General features: G+C 38.5%; 2 protein-coding genes across 2 annotated transcripts; one reads left to right on the forward strand and one right to left on the reverse strand.

Annotated features, from left to right (window-relative positions):
• Positions 1–6,423: 6,423 nt before the first annotated feature.
• On the forward strand, positions 6,424–8,130 carry med28 (mediator complex subunit 28). Its single transcript, XM_057331483.1, has 4 exons — positions 6,424–6,611; positions 6,841–6,907; positions 7,137–7,249; positions 7,358–8,130. Exons 1-4 carry the CDS (start codon positions 6,450–6,452, stop codon positions 7,553–7,555), a joined length of 540 nt encoding a protein of 179 aa, XP_057187466.1. The 5' UTR covers positions 6,424–6,449; the 3' UTR covers positions 7,556–8,130.
• Positions 8,131–8,463: 333 nt separating this feature from the next.
• Positions 8,464–12,667, reverse strand: tmem144a (transmembrane protein 144a). Its single transcript, XM_057331482.1, has 12 exons — positions 11,590–12,667; positions 11,318–11,476; positions 10,969–11,091; positions 10,691–10,790; positions 10,482–10,562; positions 10,310–10,388; positions 10,145–10,221; positions 9,865–9,983; positions 9,634–9,753; positions 9,420–9,517; positions 9,174–9,227; positions 8,464–9,064 (listed from the first exon to the last, which is right to left on the reverse strand). Exons 1-12 carry the CDS (start codon positions 11,666–11,668, stop codon positions 8,981–8,983), a joined length of 1,173 nt encoding a protein of 390 aa, XP_057187465.1. The 5' UTR covers positions 11,669–12,667; the 3' UTR covers positions 8,464–8,980.
• Positions 12,668–18,863: the final 6,196 nt, after the last annotated feature.

Here is an 18,863-nt window from a genome sequence, read left to right on the forward strand (position 1 = left end):
AAGATACAAGTTCAAACAGTAAAATAACTACAAAAAGCCAATTACGAACCAGTTAACGTACAAAAATAACAAACCACTGTATTACAATTATTAACATGTCTTGCCAACAAAAAAATCACTATTAATAAAATATTGGCACATGACAACCCAATCAAATGTGAAAGTTTCCTTAATTTTTATGTTTTTTATGTTTTCATGACAAAATACGAAACAGAAGTTGTAAGTTACAAAATAATGGTGGTGTCCCGAACAGAGTCTATGAACAGTTTTTGGACACTCAATGGCAACAAGAGACATACTGGATAAATTTTTCTGTCAATTATGTATATTTTCAGTATTACTGGAGGGAGTTCTTGCTCTTTTAAATGTCACTGAACAATAACTGACAGTATGGTATTGTGTGTAATATTTTTATTTAAATTTTTTAAATGGTCTGCATTACTTCTGAATTATCTTTTCACAGTGTCTGATTATCTGACTACGTATGTTTTTTGATGCTATATTATCTGTTAAAGTTGAGTCATAAGCTTGATATATTAATAAATGGATAAAACAATTTATTTACTTTTACAGTAACTATTTCTTCAGCTTTTGAATTCAGTCAATGTGTGTCTACTGTGTGTAAAGCAAATAATAGCCTCTCTCAGCAAGATGTTATCTTTATCAGGGCAAAGACTGAGTATGAAGATATGTTAGATAAGTTGCTTGTAAACCATGCAACATTTTAAAAAACTATTCCATTCAAAAGTTAGGGTACTTCAAACATTTCAGTCAACATCTGAACTATATCACTGATACACAAACAGATCAGCTTTTTGAAGAGAGGGAACTATGAGATGTGCTGTTTTGACTCAACAAAAATAAACAAAAAGAGGAATTTGACGCGTATACAGCTTTACTAGCCTGATGTTGTTCCTACATCATGTGATTTACCAGTAAGAGAGAGAACCGCAGGACAAGAGCAGAAATAACAAAATATTCAACTGCGCACTGTGAGCAGAACATTACAAAAGCAGTAAGGAATCAGAGTACTATGAGTTTTTATCAAGCAGAACGTTGTTTTTATGTATTAAAACTCAGTGTTAGCCAGTGTGCCTAATGTATGTGAAATAAATTAGTTAAAAATGGTTGAAAAGTGAGATTTTCGACAGAGTTACAGTTTTACTGACATACAGGTAAAAGCTGTTCTTCTTTCAATATACATAAATGTCACATTTGTAGTGCATTGTTGCAGCTGTCTGGACTAGATTTAGTCTAAACTAAACCGCATTTCCCGACCTTTGGATATTTTAAGACTCCATGTTGTAAACACACAATTAGTGAAACTGTTTTTTTTTAGATTATCAGATAAAATGGAATGGAATTATTCAGCTCTGTTCAGAAGAAATTTTAAGTATATTAGGAGAGAAAACATTGGCTCTGAAGTGTCTGATTTTACTTTTACACAAATGTAAAACAGAGCTTATTGCTGCTGTATTGGTGGTCTTTTGCGAAAATATATTATCCTAGATATTTAATGTAACTATATTTAATTATTTTATAAATTGTTGAAAATATACAGAATAGTAAATTAGTAATATTACACTAACACAACATCTTGACTAATACAAAAGGAATTGCTGCTTGTCATATTTTGAAAAATATAAGGTTTTATATGGAAATGTATTATTTAATATATTGCATTATATATTTCAGCAATTTCCCATATTTTATTTTTTTGTTTTGTTTTGTGAGGGTGTAAATGATTCGATTGTAGGGATATAACAATACCAAAATCTCACTGTATGATAAGACCTCGGTATAAAGCCCACTGTCAGGAACGGTGAGGGAACAAGGACAGAGGACCCAAGTGCAGACAGCGGGTAAGGGGTAAACAAAAAGACTTTAATTACAAAAATACAAACATGAAACAAAAACCCACGAGGGGGCAAACCAACAAAACAGCGAGGGTAATGACAAGAGGTAAACAGGGACATAGACTAATCTACACTAAACTAGACAATTACAAAATACAAGACATGAACTACAACTAACTAGACTAGAAAACACAGAAATACAGACCGGGAGGGCGATGACGGACAGACAAGGCCAAATGAACCTACACAAGACAAGAAGACACAAGGGCATTAAATAAGGGAACAAATCAAGAGGGAACAGCTGACGGGCATGAAACAATAACGAGCAATAATGAGGAGACGAGAGGGCGGGAACAGCGACGAGACCGGAGAGGGTGTATGGAAGGCCTTAAGGGCCAAAATAATGAAACATGGGGTTCTGTCATGATCCTGCCACTAGACCACGAAAAACATGTCATGATGCGGCAGAATCATGACAGCCCACAGTACGATATTGCAATTTTTTATGCCAAATGATGACTTGAAATGTGCCATAAGCACCTTCTTTTCTTTATCCTCTAATCATAACTGTTGAGGAGTTATAGTATGAGATGGGTCAAATGACCTAAAAATCACTTTTATAAAATAAAATAATTGCATCAGATGGACCTTGACAACCGTAACATCTATTATTTATTCAAATTTTCTTTATGTTAGGCCCGGAAGACCAATTGTTTAATACAGTCATGTGACCATGACAATATTGAGACAATTTTGCGATTGTGATAACACGATATCAATAATATTGTTACATCCCTATTAGATTGAATTAAAAAATAGGTAGAAAATGCTCTTTTTTGTGCAGGTCATTCCCATTGTGGAGACTAACTGACATAAAACAGAGGGAGATCTGAGAGAGATATTCAATTATAAGATTATGTAAACTTTATCAGTGGATCAGCATCTGCTTTTACATGATAGCATTTAACATTACAAAACAATAAATTAATACTGTGTTATTTTTTAATGTTTAGTCAGTTGGTCTTACTTGATCACAACAATGTGTCTCTGACGAGATACTGACCAATGGATTTTTCACATCACTGCACAGAAGACATTTCTTAGATATTATGAGTGTGACACTAAATATGTGCTGGTAATTATCTGTCTGCAGTTTCAGACTCTTTTCTGCCCCACCTTTTATTTATCAAAAAATGTAACATTTGAATATGGACTTGTAAATGTTACTAAAAGGGAGGCAGAGGTTCTGAATGTTTGCTGTTGGGTTTTAGTCTGTGTCAGAAAGAATCTCCTGAACAGCTGTGTGTCCATGAAGAGTGACCAGTCAGTGCCTCTTCCAGATAATTTCATTGTAGGAGAATCTGCTGCTGATGTGAGGAACTGTGTAGGTTTATGAGAACTATCTTTATTTACTATTACTATTTATTATATGTATTAATACATCAGTATATTTAAAATAAATGTTCTTGTTGAATTGCAGTCAAAAATGAGATGGATCAGAATCATATAATGGAAAAAAGCTGGAATCCATTTTTAAGGTATGTGTGTAATATGACCTCGAACTCACAGTCATCTGTTTGAGCAGTATTGAGAAATTGAGTATAAACCTGTAAAACTGCTGCATCAGTAGTACATTTTTTGGAATATTTATTGTAGACGCTGCTCATGTTGTTCATATAATCATTTTTAGGCTGGGTATTATCTACAAATAAATTGTCTTTAATTTGTGTATTGATCATTTCATTCACTGTCTCTGTAATTGAATGGAGCTTTAGTTGAATATTTACTTTGATTTCAGGAAGCTGAACAAAAAATCATCTCTGTAATGAAGAATGAGTTAAACAGTTTTAAGAGACTGTTGATTCCAAATCTCCCTGAGACCGAGGAGGAGGATGATAAGAGTTACAGCAAAGTCAGAAAGCCAGTTCTGAAGATCACACTGCATATCCTGAAGATGAACCTGACAGACCTCGCAGGCACATTACAGAGCAATAAGACCCCTGGATCATGACATCATTAAACATATTGTAGTGAGCCTCACATTAGTCTCAGCCTCAGACGTCACGCCCACAGAGCGTTGGCTGAACATCTGATGCATTTGGCACACTTTTCTGAAAACACTTCAGCACGTTCGAAGTCTTCATCTGATTGGTTGAATTCTACAGGATTTCCGTGAGTCTTGCATGTCGTGTTCTTTAACGGTCCGCCTGGAAACAACATAAGGCCATCTGATCGATGTAGTAAGCTGTTGTGTTTACATCGGTTGCAATAAGAATTCATCACGATCGACTAAACGCTTCATTCTTAAAAGTATGCGAGGTTCATGGCATAAACTCATAAACGTTGTTGCTGTTAACTAGGGATGTGCACATCGATGCTGCAGTATCGATAAATCGATACTCAAAAGCTGCTATTTAGGTATCGATATTTTCTGAAAAGTATCGATTATCTTGTTAATTACATTAATAGTTTCAGCATAACTAAATGTTGTTAGCTCTGCGCATGCCGATCAATGACGCTATGTTATGAAAGTAGCTCTCGCGGCAGTTTGACGTCACACACGGATCGGTCTCCGGCTGCGCAGCGCGAGCGACGTGGTCACGTGATATTCAGGCACGTACACATACACAACACGCATGCATTACACACTTACGCATCAATTCCGAATTCTTAATCAGCAATTGAAGTGAAACACAAGTGAAAGTATGCACAGTTTATGTTGTTTGTAATTTTGTTAATTGTATTAAGATTTTTGTTAGTTAATCAATATATATATATTTTTAAACACTGTATGTAATAGTACAAAAAGAATGATAAAGCCTAAGAAAAATGGCCTGTTTAAAAATAAGAAGACAGTGAAAATATGCACATTTTTTGTTCATTTTATTAATATTTATGTTATTTAATCAATATTTTTGTAAGAAGGTTGTTTAAACATTTTATTTATTTGTTTAAATTAAACTTTTGTAATAAATTTGTTATTAGTAGCCAGTACAAGTATGTAATTTGTTTTTTTAATTGAAATTAGATTTTTATTTTTAAAAAGCATCAGTATCGGTAACATTTCAAGAAAAAGTATCGGTATCGTATCGAATAAAAAAAATGTGGTATCGCCCATCCCTACTGTTAACTTCTGACCCGTTCGTGATTGTACTGTACATCGATCTGTCACTGTGAAGACATTTTTTCCACGCCTCTAAACATGATGTGGTACAAATCGAAACGTGATTGGTTGCTTTACCTGTCAGTCATATGGCCTCTTGGGCAGGCCTTGCTCAAAGAAAGAGGCCAAAGTTCCCAGATCTTCAGTGTGAAGGTCTGGCTACGCAACACTAGCCTTACATGGGCCACCAATTAAAGGGATAGTTCCCCCAAATTAAATTTGCTGTTTATTTACCCAGTATGTTTTGTGCACAGTATGTTTAAACAAAGAGGGCTGCTGTTACACAGTGTCATCTATAAACGCTTATCAGTGGCGTTGCTAGGCCCTTTTAAGGTGGGCTTTAGCCACCCTAAATTTCAAGCTTAGCACCCCTATATTTTTTTGATTAATTATGTAATTTGTACAGGAAATCGAGATCGCTTTAGTCCTCTTTAAAACTCTTATTTGAAAATGACAACACGCTGCGTTATTTAGCATGTTCTTCAGTCCACAGCTGTGGCACAGAGTGACATTATAAATGCAGTTTACATACGTAATATGATGCAGGAGCCATACAAGACACTTTTCCATCTGCTGCCAAAAGTTTTGTCTGCATTCACCCCTCGTCACACTGTTATCTAGTTGGTTACCTACAGCAAAATGAAAGCACTTCACACCAACAACGGCATACTCCAGAAAACGATCATAATGATATTTTAGCGCACAGAAATGTGTAATATATATGGGTTCAAAGCAGGGCGTGACAAAAAAGTTTGATGATTCAAACCAAGAGACAAAGAAATCAAAAGCCAAGATACAGGGAACCCTTCACTACATTTAAACACAATACCAGACAGGAGTTCTTGCTCTTTTCAATGTCACTTAAAGGTCCAGTGTGTAATTTTTGGGATGATCTATTGATAGAAATGCAATATAATATACATAGTATGTCTTTAGAGGTGTATAGAGCTTACACAGGGAAGCGTTATGTTTTTATTACCTTAGAATGAGCTATTTCTATCTACATACACCGTGGGTCCCCTTGCATGTAATTCGCCATGTTCTGTCAGCCGTCGTAGTGTTTCGAAAGGGAGGGGTGGAGTGAGCGGTTGGTTGCAATTCGCAACCTTGCCGCTAGATTTCACTGACTGGACCTTTAACATTCAATCCTGTTCATATGAACCGTCACTTCTTATTAGGCAGGAAATATTTGTATTAATACATATGGATGTATTTGATCAACCACCTCATACGCTGGCTGCCAGCTGACGTTGAAAACCAAGAAGAAGAAGACTTATTTTATATTTTATCAACGGACTATTGGGGAAACGTAATTTGTGTATGTGAATTACAATACACAACTCATGCAGCAGGTGGCGGCACTTTGCATTTTTTGCAAAACTGTGTTTTGACGCATGCGCAGAATTGAAGTTGTTGTTGCGCGTGGAGAAATGGCGTCGTCCATGGGAGGAATGTTCCCTGGCCAGCAACCTCCTGGATCTCATCCACCTACTGTTCCTGGTGGTCCAGGTCAGCCAGGACTTCTCACAGGTCCTCCTGGAAACAGAGGAGCAAATAGCACGTTGGTAGATGAACTGGAAGCTTCGTTCGAGGTAGGAACATCAGACCGGTGCTGCTCACCCGCCAGAGAAACGTAACAAATTCTGCACTCATTGTGCAGTCTTCCATATTTATTTTACAGCATTTATTAACCACATTTTAATGCATGCTTTGTTTGCTTAGACGAGGGTTTCAGTGAGATTGTCAGTGTCTTTGTATCTGTCAGTCTGAATTACATTTCTGCAGCCTTTGAATTCTTTTTGATATTTTTAATTCTCCCAGGCGTGTTTTGCATCGCTTGTAAGTCAAGACTATGTGAATGGAACAGACCAGGAGGAAATTCGGACTGGTGAGGCTTGTATTTAATATCTTAATTTATATTAAAAGTATTATTGCTTTGTTCTATGGTAACGTTACTGTAGTGACATGAAACGGAACGATGAGCATATTCGTGTATGATGTTTATAAGGTATTTCATTTGTATATTATGGTATTTTTCTATTTACAAAGTTTGTTAATGCGATCATCTAAATCATACATTTATTTTAAGTGATTTGTATATGATTTGTATCTTTCAGGGGTCGATCAGTGCATACAAAAGTTTTTAGATGTGGCCAGACAGACTGAATGCTTCTTCCTTCAAAAGAGACTGCAGCTGTCTGTACAGAAACCAGAACAGGTGGAAAAAGAGGTAAAACCTTTCATATATAATATACTCTTGACTGGTTTAGTCACCTTGTTACGTCTAAAACATATACTCTCATATAAGCCATATGTGGGTTTTTTTTGTCTCTTTCAGGATGCATCAGAACTGAAGAATGAACTCCAAAGGAAAGAGATGCTGATTCAGAAACATCTAGCCAAAATCCACCATTGGCAGCAGGTGTTGGAGGATATAAATGTCCAGCACAAAAAACCCACAGAACTGCCTCAGGGACCCCTGGCCTTCCTGGAGCAGGCTTCAGCAAACCTCCCTGCTCCTATGAAACCAAACTGATTCCTGTGCAGAGATCTATCTTTCAATGCCCACATCATAAACTCTGCATGACAATTTGTACCATAAGCCCTTGTTGAATATTCTGTCAGTGATGCTTTCATTATGTTTTGTTTATGAGTGAAGTGATCTATTTTTCACTGGCCATGACTCCAGCAGAAAGCCCATAATGCATTAAGTTACAGTTTTGATCATACCAAGAATGTTAGACCTCTGATGTATAGAATGGAGTTGTTAAAAAAATTGATAACATGTTAATCTTAAATGGGCAGCAGCCAGCAGGAATGAGCTTGGTGTTTTGTATTTAGAGAATTAGTGGAGTAGTGGAATTGTTTACTTGGTGGAAGGAGGGGATTTTTTTAATGTTTATATTTCATAAACAACTTTTGTACAGTTAGGTTAGAATAAACACATTGTGATAATTATCAAAGTTTGTTCTCCAATTCTGTTGTTTCTTCCAGTATTTCTGCATCTCTTTCAGGTCTTTGGTGTAACTTGCACATATCATTAACACTTCTTCATTATATATTTTCAGAAAATAAACATCAAAACTATTACACATTTTTAACTATTTCTTAAAAAAATGAAATGAAAGGACTTTTTTTTTTCAATGATGATAAAAAACAACTCCATTAATAAACCTCTGAAGAACATGTCAGAGTCACGTTTAATTGAAAAAAACAAACAAAGAATATTTTAAAAGAAAAGGAACTACTTTACGACCATAAGATAGAAACCAACAGAACTGAAAAGGTATAAATAGCTAAATACTTAAAAAAATCGTATTAGAAATAAAATGAAAAATGAAATGAGAAAAAAAATGTATTATAAGTAAATGGCAATCAGAGAACAATGTAAGTGAAAGGAAAAAGTTCTTGCAGATGTTTTCATATGAATCACCCAAATCAGAGTTCAGTTTGAACATTTTACTTGAATCAAAAACATTCTTTGTGTTCACAGAATTGAAACAGAGGTATCTCTAGAAAAAGTTCTTGCTTAATAAAGTCCAAACACCCGTGATCTTTTTTATCCTTTGCCTTTAAATCCATCATTTATTAAAAACCCCAAATCAATATACAGTACAGTATGTGCAAAGAGTCAAATGAGGTCCATTATAGTGTAAACATGACAAAAGGTTGTCTATGAGTATATATTCATTCACAACATAAAAACTGATAGTATTGCACTTGAAACATTTCCCTGATACAAACAGTTAAGGCTTCTCAATTAATGTTTAAGTAATTGGTGTTACACAACCTACATTAAAGTGCTTACTAAAACTGCTACAACTCTGATGCACAGTATAAAAACTATTTAAGACAATAAAAGTGATTTTAAATGTACAAATAAGATGTAAAAAACTCCTGTTAAAAAATATTAGCCATAAATGCGTTGAGCATTCCATGTACTTCTGTTTAACGGACTTCATTAAACCTTTGAAAACGCAGTCAATAAAGCCCCAGATAAAACAAGACAAAATGCTAAGATGAGGACAATGTAATTTCGCAAACCCTAAGACAGAAAGAGAAAGACAGTTAGATTTGAGTAGCTAAAGGTAGACACAAGAAACACAATACAAGGAATATAAATTCACTGACACTTTATTCACAAGTGTGTTTACCTTAACTTCCCTGAAAACCACAACACCCCAGAGAGCAGCAATCACTCCAGGAACCTGTGATACACCAAACAAACACATTATTTAAAAATGTAACGAAAATGAACTCAACCCATGTTACTACTGAGGTCTTTGGATTTCAGATATATAGATATAATTCTGCTTTCAGCGTGTCGGGAACATAACAGTCCATAATAGTAAAGTTTCTTCAGAACAATGTTGTGATTGGTGGAAAGATCTGTCACTTACTGTGGTGATAATAGGGAAGCTCACTACAGGACTGAGATAGTGATTGGCCAGGAACCAGCAGCATGTGGCCACTCCCCACATCAAGCCTGACACAAACCCTGCAGGGAAAAAAATCATTTTAAACAAACCTTCAGGTATGAAGAAGTGTTGCAGAAATAACAGGAATTTGTAGTGCAAATTAAACTAAACTCTAGTGTTTTATTTAATGTCTTACCTGGCAGTACAGCTTTAGGAAACACTTGCGGTTTATTCTTTTTGATGGCACAGTAGAGGATGAAATACACAGTACTAGTGAGAAAGATCCCACTATACTGTGCAAAGACATAATCCAGATCTATACACACAAACACAATATAAACAAACAAAATAGGCTTAGGCCCCTTTATCACAAGGCCCGGGGTACCTCAGTTGTCAACGGTCTGTATTTTGATAAAAATGGAATTACCAAACTGGCTAGCTCCTCTGTATTGGCTGTCTGGATCAGCTGCATGATATTTAACATACAGAACTGGAATAAATGATGACCCGTACAGCAGTCCAGCTACGACAGCAAGCAGCGACCCACTGCAACACAACATTCTTGCATCAGGGCCATGCCTAAACCCAAGCCAATGAAAAATACCAAGTAACAGGAGTAGAGTGTTTTGCCAAAAAGTGGTCTGATTATTCTTTTGCAAATATAAACAATTTATAAAGACATTAGAATCTTCAATAGATAAACATACACAAGACGTTTGGTGCGTGGCCTTAATGCATCCACCCAGGATTCATCAGTCACGGCCACAGCTTCTGAGTTCACAGTCTTTAGGTCACATTGATAAAATTAGTTAATTTGATTTATAGATTTAATTTCAAGAATTTCACAATAATATTAATATTTGTCAACGTACGTGATCTATTAATAATGACGTTTCTTCAGATGTTGGTGATCGTTGAACATCACTCTTCACAAAAAAAAACACAATGGCACTGTAAAGACACACAAGGGTGTTTCAAGTAAAACAAGACTTAAAACATTTGAAATGTGTGGCTTACAAAAGTGAATATAAATGAGCATTTCACCTCATTAAACAAAGACCCGCCCCACAGTAGTTAAGTACTGGTTTGGAAACACTCTCAGCTTCAATACCAAACCAGCCAAACCTAAAATCATCATTAACAACAGTCAGCGTGTGGATGCACATTACTATAAACCTTAGTTTATGAATATGGATGCAATTTTTGAATACGGCTATTATTATTAAATCTTGATCTTTAGTGGACTCTCTTACCGTGAACTGGCCCAGCCCATAAGCAGATTAACAGAAGCCCATATAAGAAGGCCAAGACCAAGCCCGATAGTCTTTACAATAGGAACTACAGTTATATTACCTGGAGGTAAAGCACATTCACACAGATATGACACGACTTCACTTTTGTAAAGTACAGTAGCAAATGTCGGAATAAGTATTTTTGTTTAGTAGACACAAATTATTAACACCCAGGATTCAGAAATGGTTGTCAATATCAGATGCGAAATTATATTAGCATAACAGGTCATCAAACTTACCAGTAGCCCAGATGGCTCCTCCCAGCATAACAATAGGCCAAAATTTTGGACTGTTCAGAATGATGTTTACCACTAGGGATACGGTCCATATAGCAGCACATAGAATCCACTGGAAAAACATACCTGCATATACACATGAAAAAAGGGGTAAAAAAGGCATGAAAACATTGAGCCACCAACTAAAATTATACACGTTTTACCTATAAATTCTAATGTCTTTGGTCTCAGAAATATAATTTAATTGCCAGCAATTACTGCTGATGGCTGAATAAAGTTTGATCTAATTGAGAGTTGAGCCAACACAAGGGCAAATAGAAAATAAAATAGACATCATAAATTATTGACTAACCATCACCAGTGTCTATCTTTTTCACTGGCACGAAGTTGCTCCCGTAGAAGAGAGCGGACACTCCACAGGATACGAATCCATAGATCAGATCAGACGAGTTCGTGCTATTGGAAACTTGTAGGAGCTGCACAGACTCGTGAACACCATCTGCCAGCCACTCTGCAGTACCACAGGAACAAAACTGCACTTATTACAGCGATCTTACACATCACAGGTTATCTGAATCATTAAGTTATCAGTGTGTTTCATTTAACAGTGTGTATATCCATTACCTGTGTCCAGGTGCTGGGCTGCACCGGTGGAGAGCGCGCACAAAAGCGCAGCGATGAGCGCAGCCACGCGAGGATTCATTTTAAGGCAAAACGCAAGAGCATTCAAGCAATTAACTGTTTAAAACAGATTTTCAATATGAGAGGGATGGAATAAACTACTGCAAGCGAAAATCACTCAATGTTTAAGTGCGTGACTTCCGTGTCAGCTGACTGTGATCACATGATGATTGTAAAAGGGAAACTGGGGCACGTTCAAGCTCAAACCAGTGCACCAACGGGCTCTCACAAATCCTTGATGTTTTGAGTCAAATCTGTGGGCGTGGCTTGTTGGTTTTGACAAAATTTTAGCTTTTTTCGAGTCTTATGAAACCCTAACCATTTCTTAAACTTGCCAAAAAACATGGTTGCGTGATGACGTCAGACTCGAAACACATAATGGATTTAGTGAGAGCCTGCGCAACGTTTTGCTACGGTTTCCAGGTTGAACGACATGTTTCTTGGAAACGGTGTGTGCAACGGTTTGATAGGTTTTGACCATAGACGTATATAACCTAGACGCCTCATTGTCCGCTGGATCGTACGTCAACGCCACCGCCATATTGGTGAGGGTAAAAGCCGACTACAAAGACATACGAGTGAATGGTGGAGCTGCAGTTTTCTGGAGTTTTCGTTTTAATTTCTCAACTAATTTCAATACTTTTCTATTAACGTGGAGTAAATAAACGTTTTGGCGCCAGTTAAAGATGGTTATAGACATGTAAATGCATTTATTGTCATACGGAACTGTTAAAACTTGGGCTTTTCAAGCAATCATTTAGGCTTAATAATTTTGTACACATTGCTAATGGGACACAATCGTCTTTACTATATGACTAGATACTGCTATTTCATACTTATAATGCACGGCAGTGTTATTTGTTTTACTATATCACATACATCCTGTTTTACGGTTGTACGGTTTTACCGGGTTAATAAAAGAACATAATTTATCTTTAAAATGTCTAAAATTACTAGAGAAAAAGCCATTTCTACAGTGAAAAACATTAGTTTTATATACTACGCAAATTACACTATATTACTTTGGGTGTTTTGTTCGATGATTCAAATAAAACTCAGAAACAATCTACATGTCTGTGTTTTATTCTCGACTATGGCAACGTGGTTATTTATTCTGTTGCTTGTCTTTTCTATAACATATAACTGAACATGGTGCCATCTAGTGGATTCTCACGAATAACAGGCACAAATAATGGATTTCACATTTCCTTATGACAAGCATTAATTTTAAAGTGGGCTATAATCGAGACATGATGCAACTAGAGACATGATAAGGTTGTACTCTACGTGTATCGTAAACCATTGAAATATGTTAAGAAATGTAAACGTGATTGTGCTTTTAATGTCGAAAAAGCGCATCTCTCCCATTGGGTTCAGTGGGCTTTTAGTGCACTGTTGCCCTGACTAATATGGCGGCGCCGTTGACGTATCGCAGCAGCGGAGCAAAGCGGCCAGTGCGGCGTCTAGTTATTTATTATGTCTATGGGTTTTGACTAGAAGGGATACAGCTACCTCCACTGGGCATGCGCACTTCAATACCGCATCATTTTTGTCATGCTGAAAACAGTTGATTCATATTTTTGTATTATTGTAAGGTTAGGTTTAGGGTCGGGGTAGGTGTAGGCATTAGCTAATGTAATTTATTGTAATTATATGACGAGATTTTGCACCACTTCCGGCCGTAGATTTATCACTTCTAGCAACAACCGGTTTGATACGAGAGCGGTCTCTCGACATTGTGTAGGCACGCTATGTGATAATCCCTGGTTCGCTACCTTTCCTGAAGCCTTATTGAATCACGCCATGCCATTCAACTCGCACTGGCCAATGCTGCTCAAGATGGCAAAAAGGGGTGGGCCCTGCCGCCACTATATAATGCGCCATCATAGCGGCATTGCCAGAATCTTCTCCTTCACGAATCTAAACATATTTTGCGGAAGGCATGAAGTTTTGGAGGGTGATTGGCATACTAGACAAATAACAGTTTGATTATGCATTGCTAGTGTTCATAGGTAGGCCTTTGTTCATTGTTGTTTATCCATGATTTCAAATAAGAATCCTCCATTGGCTTTTTAGTGCCAACCATTGGCCCAAGTTACGCAAAGTAACTAACTGAGTTGAAATCATCTGCTGACAGCTTGGTCCCCCCAGTTAAAAAATCCCATCTGCACCCCTGGTCTACGAGGACATTATGGCCATGTTCTGGGTGTTTTTCTCCACTAAACTTGGTGTAGATCACGCCACAGTGTGCACACGTACATGAGCAGCCCCCAGTGCAGCGGCCTGCTATGTAACAAAGCATATTTCAGCCGCTTCTCACTCATTTGGCCTTTTCACACTTAAAATCGTTAACCCTGGGTTATTCTTAACCCCAGGTAAACAGAATCCTGGGTTATCTGTTTCACATTTCACACTGCTTATCATTTACCAGGGGTTAATAACCCTGGGTATTCATAACCTGATGTTTCACACTGTACATCACTACACCCTGGGTTAACATTCTTATTTGCATATTTGCGGTGTCAACGGTCATGATTGGATAAATACTTGCAGCATCAAACTGGCTGAATAAAAATAGTGCGTGGTCCCTTTAAATAACCGAATACCTCATTGTTCCGCATCCGGGGGAAAATGACGTTTTAAGCTGTTTTAAGCCAAAGCCGATGTTACTTACTCAAATAAATAAAAAAACTAAAAGGATTGTTTACACAGCGTAAAGAGTTTCTTTGACTGTGCACAACTTGTGAAATGAGGTAAGTGCTGTTCAGTTTTTGATTGGGTGTCCGTTGCTGAGCGTCTTGTCATATCATTCTACCCCCGCTTCATTTCACACTGCACACGTTGGCACCGCAATGCGGGGTTAACACTGCAAAAGCGGTGCTAACCCTGCTTCGGAGCAGGATTTCATAACCCCGGGTAAAATGCGGGGCATTTTTAACGTACCCTCCCCAGATATAGCCAGCTCCCAAACAGCCATGCTCATCAAAGGCATTCAGAGAACCCAACCCGCCCACCCAGAGGCAAGGCAATCCATAACTCTAGACATGTTGTCAAAATGCATTTCTACTCTCCGCAAAGGCTATCACTCTAAGCACATGGCACGCACACTTGACGCCATGTTCATCCTGGTGTTCTTCGGCTTTCTCAGATGCTCAGAAATCTCCACCACGTCCAATTTCAATCCCTCAGTTCACCCCACCATTTGTCAGTGATGGATTCGGAAACAATTTTAAATTTCATTAACTAAAGCAAGATGGATCAGGCCAGGAGAGGCCACTTCATCTACATCTTCAATCTCCAGTCCCCAATCCAACCCTACCAAACCCTCCTAGCCTACCTCTGTTTCAGAAGACCACAGGCCAAATCTTCTTCTGAACCCCTGTTCGTCGACGAACTGCCCTGCCACACACTTCTGGTTCCAAAAGCATCTCAAATCTGTTTTGTTGCAATCTGGTATATCCGCAGATCACATTTCCATCCATTCATTCCGCATTGGTGCAGGAACCAATGCTGCTCAAAAGGGCCTCTCACAGCCTCAGATCCAAGCACTCGGCCGCTGGTCATCAAAAGCTTTCAAAAATTACATAAGGTCAGACTGCTCCCTCATCAGAGAAGCCCACCGGATCCTAATCACTCAAATCATCTAGCATCAACCTTTCAACCACTGACCGGACTTCCCCTGTCCTCCATCAGCCAGGATGGCCACAATGACCGCCCCTGCAGGGGCCAGTGCCTCCTTCTCACGCTCTGCCGCAGCAGTCATCACTCCTCCAGAAGCCAGTTTCGCCACAGCGACCACCCCCACAGGGGCCTGTGCTTCCAACTCGTGCTCTGCCGCAGCAGACTCCACTTCTACAGAAGCCAGTATCACCACAGTACGAATGGCTACGACCTGGAGCTCTGTCCCGTGTCAGACATTCTAGCCCTTATGACTGTGGTAGCGGGAGTGCTACAGCATACTGTCTTTACTATGGCTGTTGCCGTGGGTATTGCTGCTTTTTATGCATGAACGTTCAGTAGGAAGCGCAATCTAGTATTCAGATCCGTGAGAGTAACAGAACGTCTGGGAACCTTCGCCCTCTGTCCTCTGCTCCGGCCTGAGATTTTATTTTGAGACTACTGGCTCTCCCCCGGTCGATCTGCTGCATGCGATCTGTTTGAGGATGCTTCTGTGTAAATACCTAGCTTTCTGTTTTGCGCATAGGGGATTTACAACGCTCTCCATGTATGATGTTGAGTGTGGGCTCGGTGATAGTATGCATACGTAGAACGCATGGTTATGTGCCCATCACTCTAAATGCCACTTCGTGCACAAATGGTATGCTCTCTGCATTTCACTCGAGCCCATGGCCTCGTCGGGTGCTGTGGCTCGGCATGCACGTATATATTTTGGGCTTGTGGGTTTGCGTGACTGCTCCACGCAACACCGACTATTTAGCTGCTTGCTTGTGTGACTTGCAGGCAGCACTTTGGGCGGCTTGTGCAGTGCTCTGCAGCAGCGTCTAGCTGTTTGATTATGCAGTGTGTTTCAGCTGGGTCGTCTAGGCAGTCAAGGGGGCAGTCCTCACCCCAACTATCACTTGCACAAGCCTGTGCTTTTTATGACTGCATGTTCGCTGTCACTGTTGCCGATCAGGTTATGACTCGCCTGTGCCTTATACAGTATGTGACAGTGTCCTTCGCCGTCACTGTCTTTACTGCTTGGGGATGCGAAAATGCTAGGATGGGCCTGTTTCCGAACGTGCAGTTGATTGGTCTGTCTTCGCCTATCAGCTGTGGGCTCTCTTAGCGGCTTCACTATTGGTTGGAATTGTATGCATTTTACCCATGCTTGGTGTGGTTTCTAGCACAGGTGCTGCGGGCTGATCTAGCCGCTCTCACAGCGGGATTGTGTACAGTCCCCATAGAATTACTACGCAATGTTGAGAGACCGCTCTCAAAAGGGAATGTCTCTGGTTACTGCAGTTACCTCGGTTCCCTGAGAGGCAGGAACGAGACATTGCGTAAGATGGCGTGTTCACTGCTCAGATCAGCTAGACTGTGCAGTCGCAATGACGCTATGATGGCGCATTATATAGAGACGGCAGGGCCCGCCCCATTTGCCATCTTGAGCAGCATTGCTAGTGTGAGTTGAATGGCACTGGCATGATTCAGTAAGGCTTCAGGAAAGGTAGAAATGGAGGGATTACCCCATAGCGTCGCTACTCAATGTCTCGTTCCCGCCTCTCATCTACTATGGATGGAGGTTTTTTTCTAAATAACATTCTTTAGCACAACATGCGGACAGGATTTGTGATTTTCAAAAGTGCTTTTAATAAAGAAAAAATATCTGAGAACCTAATGAATTACATATTCCTTTTACAGAACAACTCACAGATATCAAACATCAGTCAGTTTTAGACATTTTTGGAAATATTCACTGTAACTGTCACGGTTGTGGAGAGAGAAGAACATAAGCGCAGGCAGCAGCAGTGAAGGGGTTAACAAGAAACACTTTAATAATAAAAATATTAACAAACCAAAAACCCACGATGGGGAAAACGAGACGCGATAACAAAGGAAATAATATAACAAGCAAACAGGAACAAAAACTGACTACACTAAACTGACAAGACTAAATACAACACTTGACCAGACGACAATAAACTAACACAAAACTAGACTTACTTTGACTTTGGCAAATGTCCAAGGTAAGACACACCGTCAAGGAACATAAGTACAACGATCGAGCACAGGGCAAGGAAACATGAGGACTATTTAAAGGAGATGAAATCAAACAGGGACAGGTGCGGGGCATGAACTAATTAACAATCAATAACGAGGGATACAAGCGGGCGGGGACAAAGACGAGACCTGGAGAGAGCATGTGGAAGGCCAAGTGGGTCAAAATGCTTCTCTCCACATTAAACGGGATCCTGCCGTGATTCTGCCACAAGATCAAGAAAGACATGACAAGATGAGGCAGAATCATGACAGAAACAGTTCAAGGACAGATAATGTACGTTTCTTCAAATTAGAAGATATTGGAGCAATTGAAGATATTAGAAGACATGTTTTATAGTAAAATTATAGCATATCAATATGATGATGTAGTTGTTTATATTTTAAGCTTAATTGCAAGGCAAGTTTATTTATATACCAAATTTCATACACATTGATAATTAAGTGCTTTATTCTGGACGGCAAGAGCAGTGACTGTAACATCAAGATTTTCTTCATGTTTTGCCCCCTCGTGGGAAGTGTTTTGTTTTGAGTCTTTTATTATTTGCTGTTTGCCCCCATCGTGGGTTTTTGTTTAATAAAGCCCTTTTGTTCCCACTGCTGTCCTGCATATGGGTTCTCTGTCCAAATCCATGACACAATGGTTCAATCCCAGGGATTGCACATACTCAATGTAAGTCGCTTTGGATAAAAGTGTCTGCCATGCATAAATGTTGGTTTCTTTTCTCAAAGATGTCCATTGTCCATGTCCGCCATTACCCATAACCCAACCTTAAAACTACCCCAGTTATGTTTAAGTGCTGTTTCTCTTTTAAATAAAGAATGCAATAATACATTTATTCGTCAACTTTCCAAGTCTCAGAGCTCAATCACTCCAAGGGGAAATTTTTTTCTCCAATGGAGAAAGGTGTGGTTACTAATCTATTACTCTGCTCATTGGAATGCTTGATTCTGATTGGCTAGTCGCATTTTGCAGGTTCGTTATTCCCAGATAACAACCGCTCAAACCTAAATAACACACAGTAACCCAGATGCTGCAAATCATTTTGACAAGTACAGTAATATTTAATATTACACAAAAAAGAAATATAAATATGCCTTTTAGGAACATATATGACATTATATTTACAAATGATTGGACCAAATTGCCTGTTCGTGACATTGCCTTAAATAAGAATCTATCCTTGCAATGAATTTTGGCCAGGTACATTGATATAGCCGATACATGCACTTTTTGTAATAGTGAGAATGAAACCATTTGTCACTTACTTTTTCATGTAATGTGTTTTCAGTTTTCTGTAATGATCTGAGTTTACTGTTCTTCTAAAATTAACATTACATGTTGCATATGTATTAAAGATGTTATTTGTTATTTTGAAAACCAAAACAAGTCATTTGAATCTGTGGTAAACATGTATTTATTTAAATAACTTAAAAACAATAATACTAAAAAAGTACATGTTTTGCACTTTGTTTGAATGGGCTTGTTAAACTGT

This window comes from Triplophysa rosa, linkage group LG4 (genome assembly GCF_024868665.1).
Source record: "Triplophysa rosa linkage group LG4, Trosa_1v2, whole genome shotgun sequence".
NCBI classification, from domain to species: Eukaryota; Metazoa; Chordata; class Actinopteri; order Cypriniformes; family Nemacheilidae; genus Triplophysa; species Triplophysa rosa.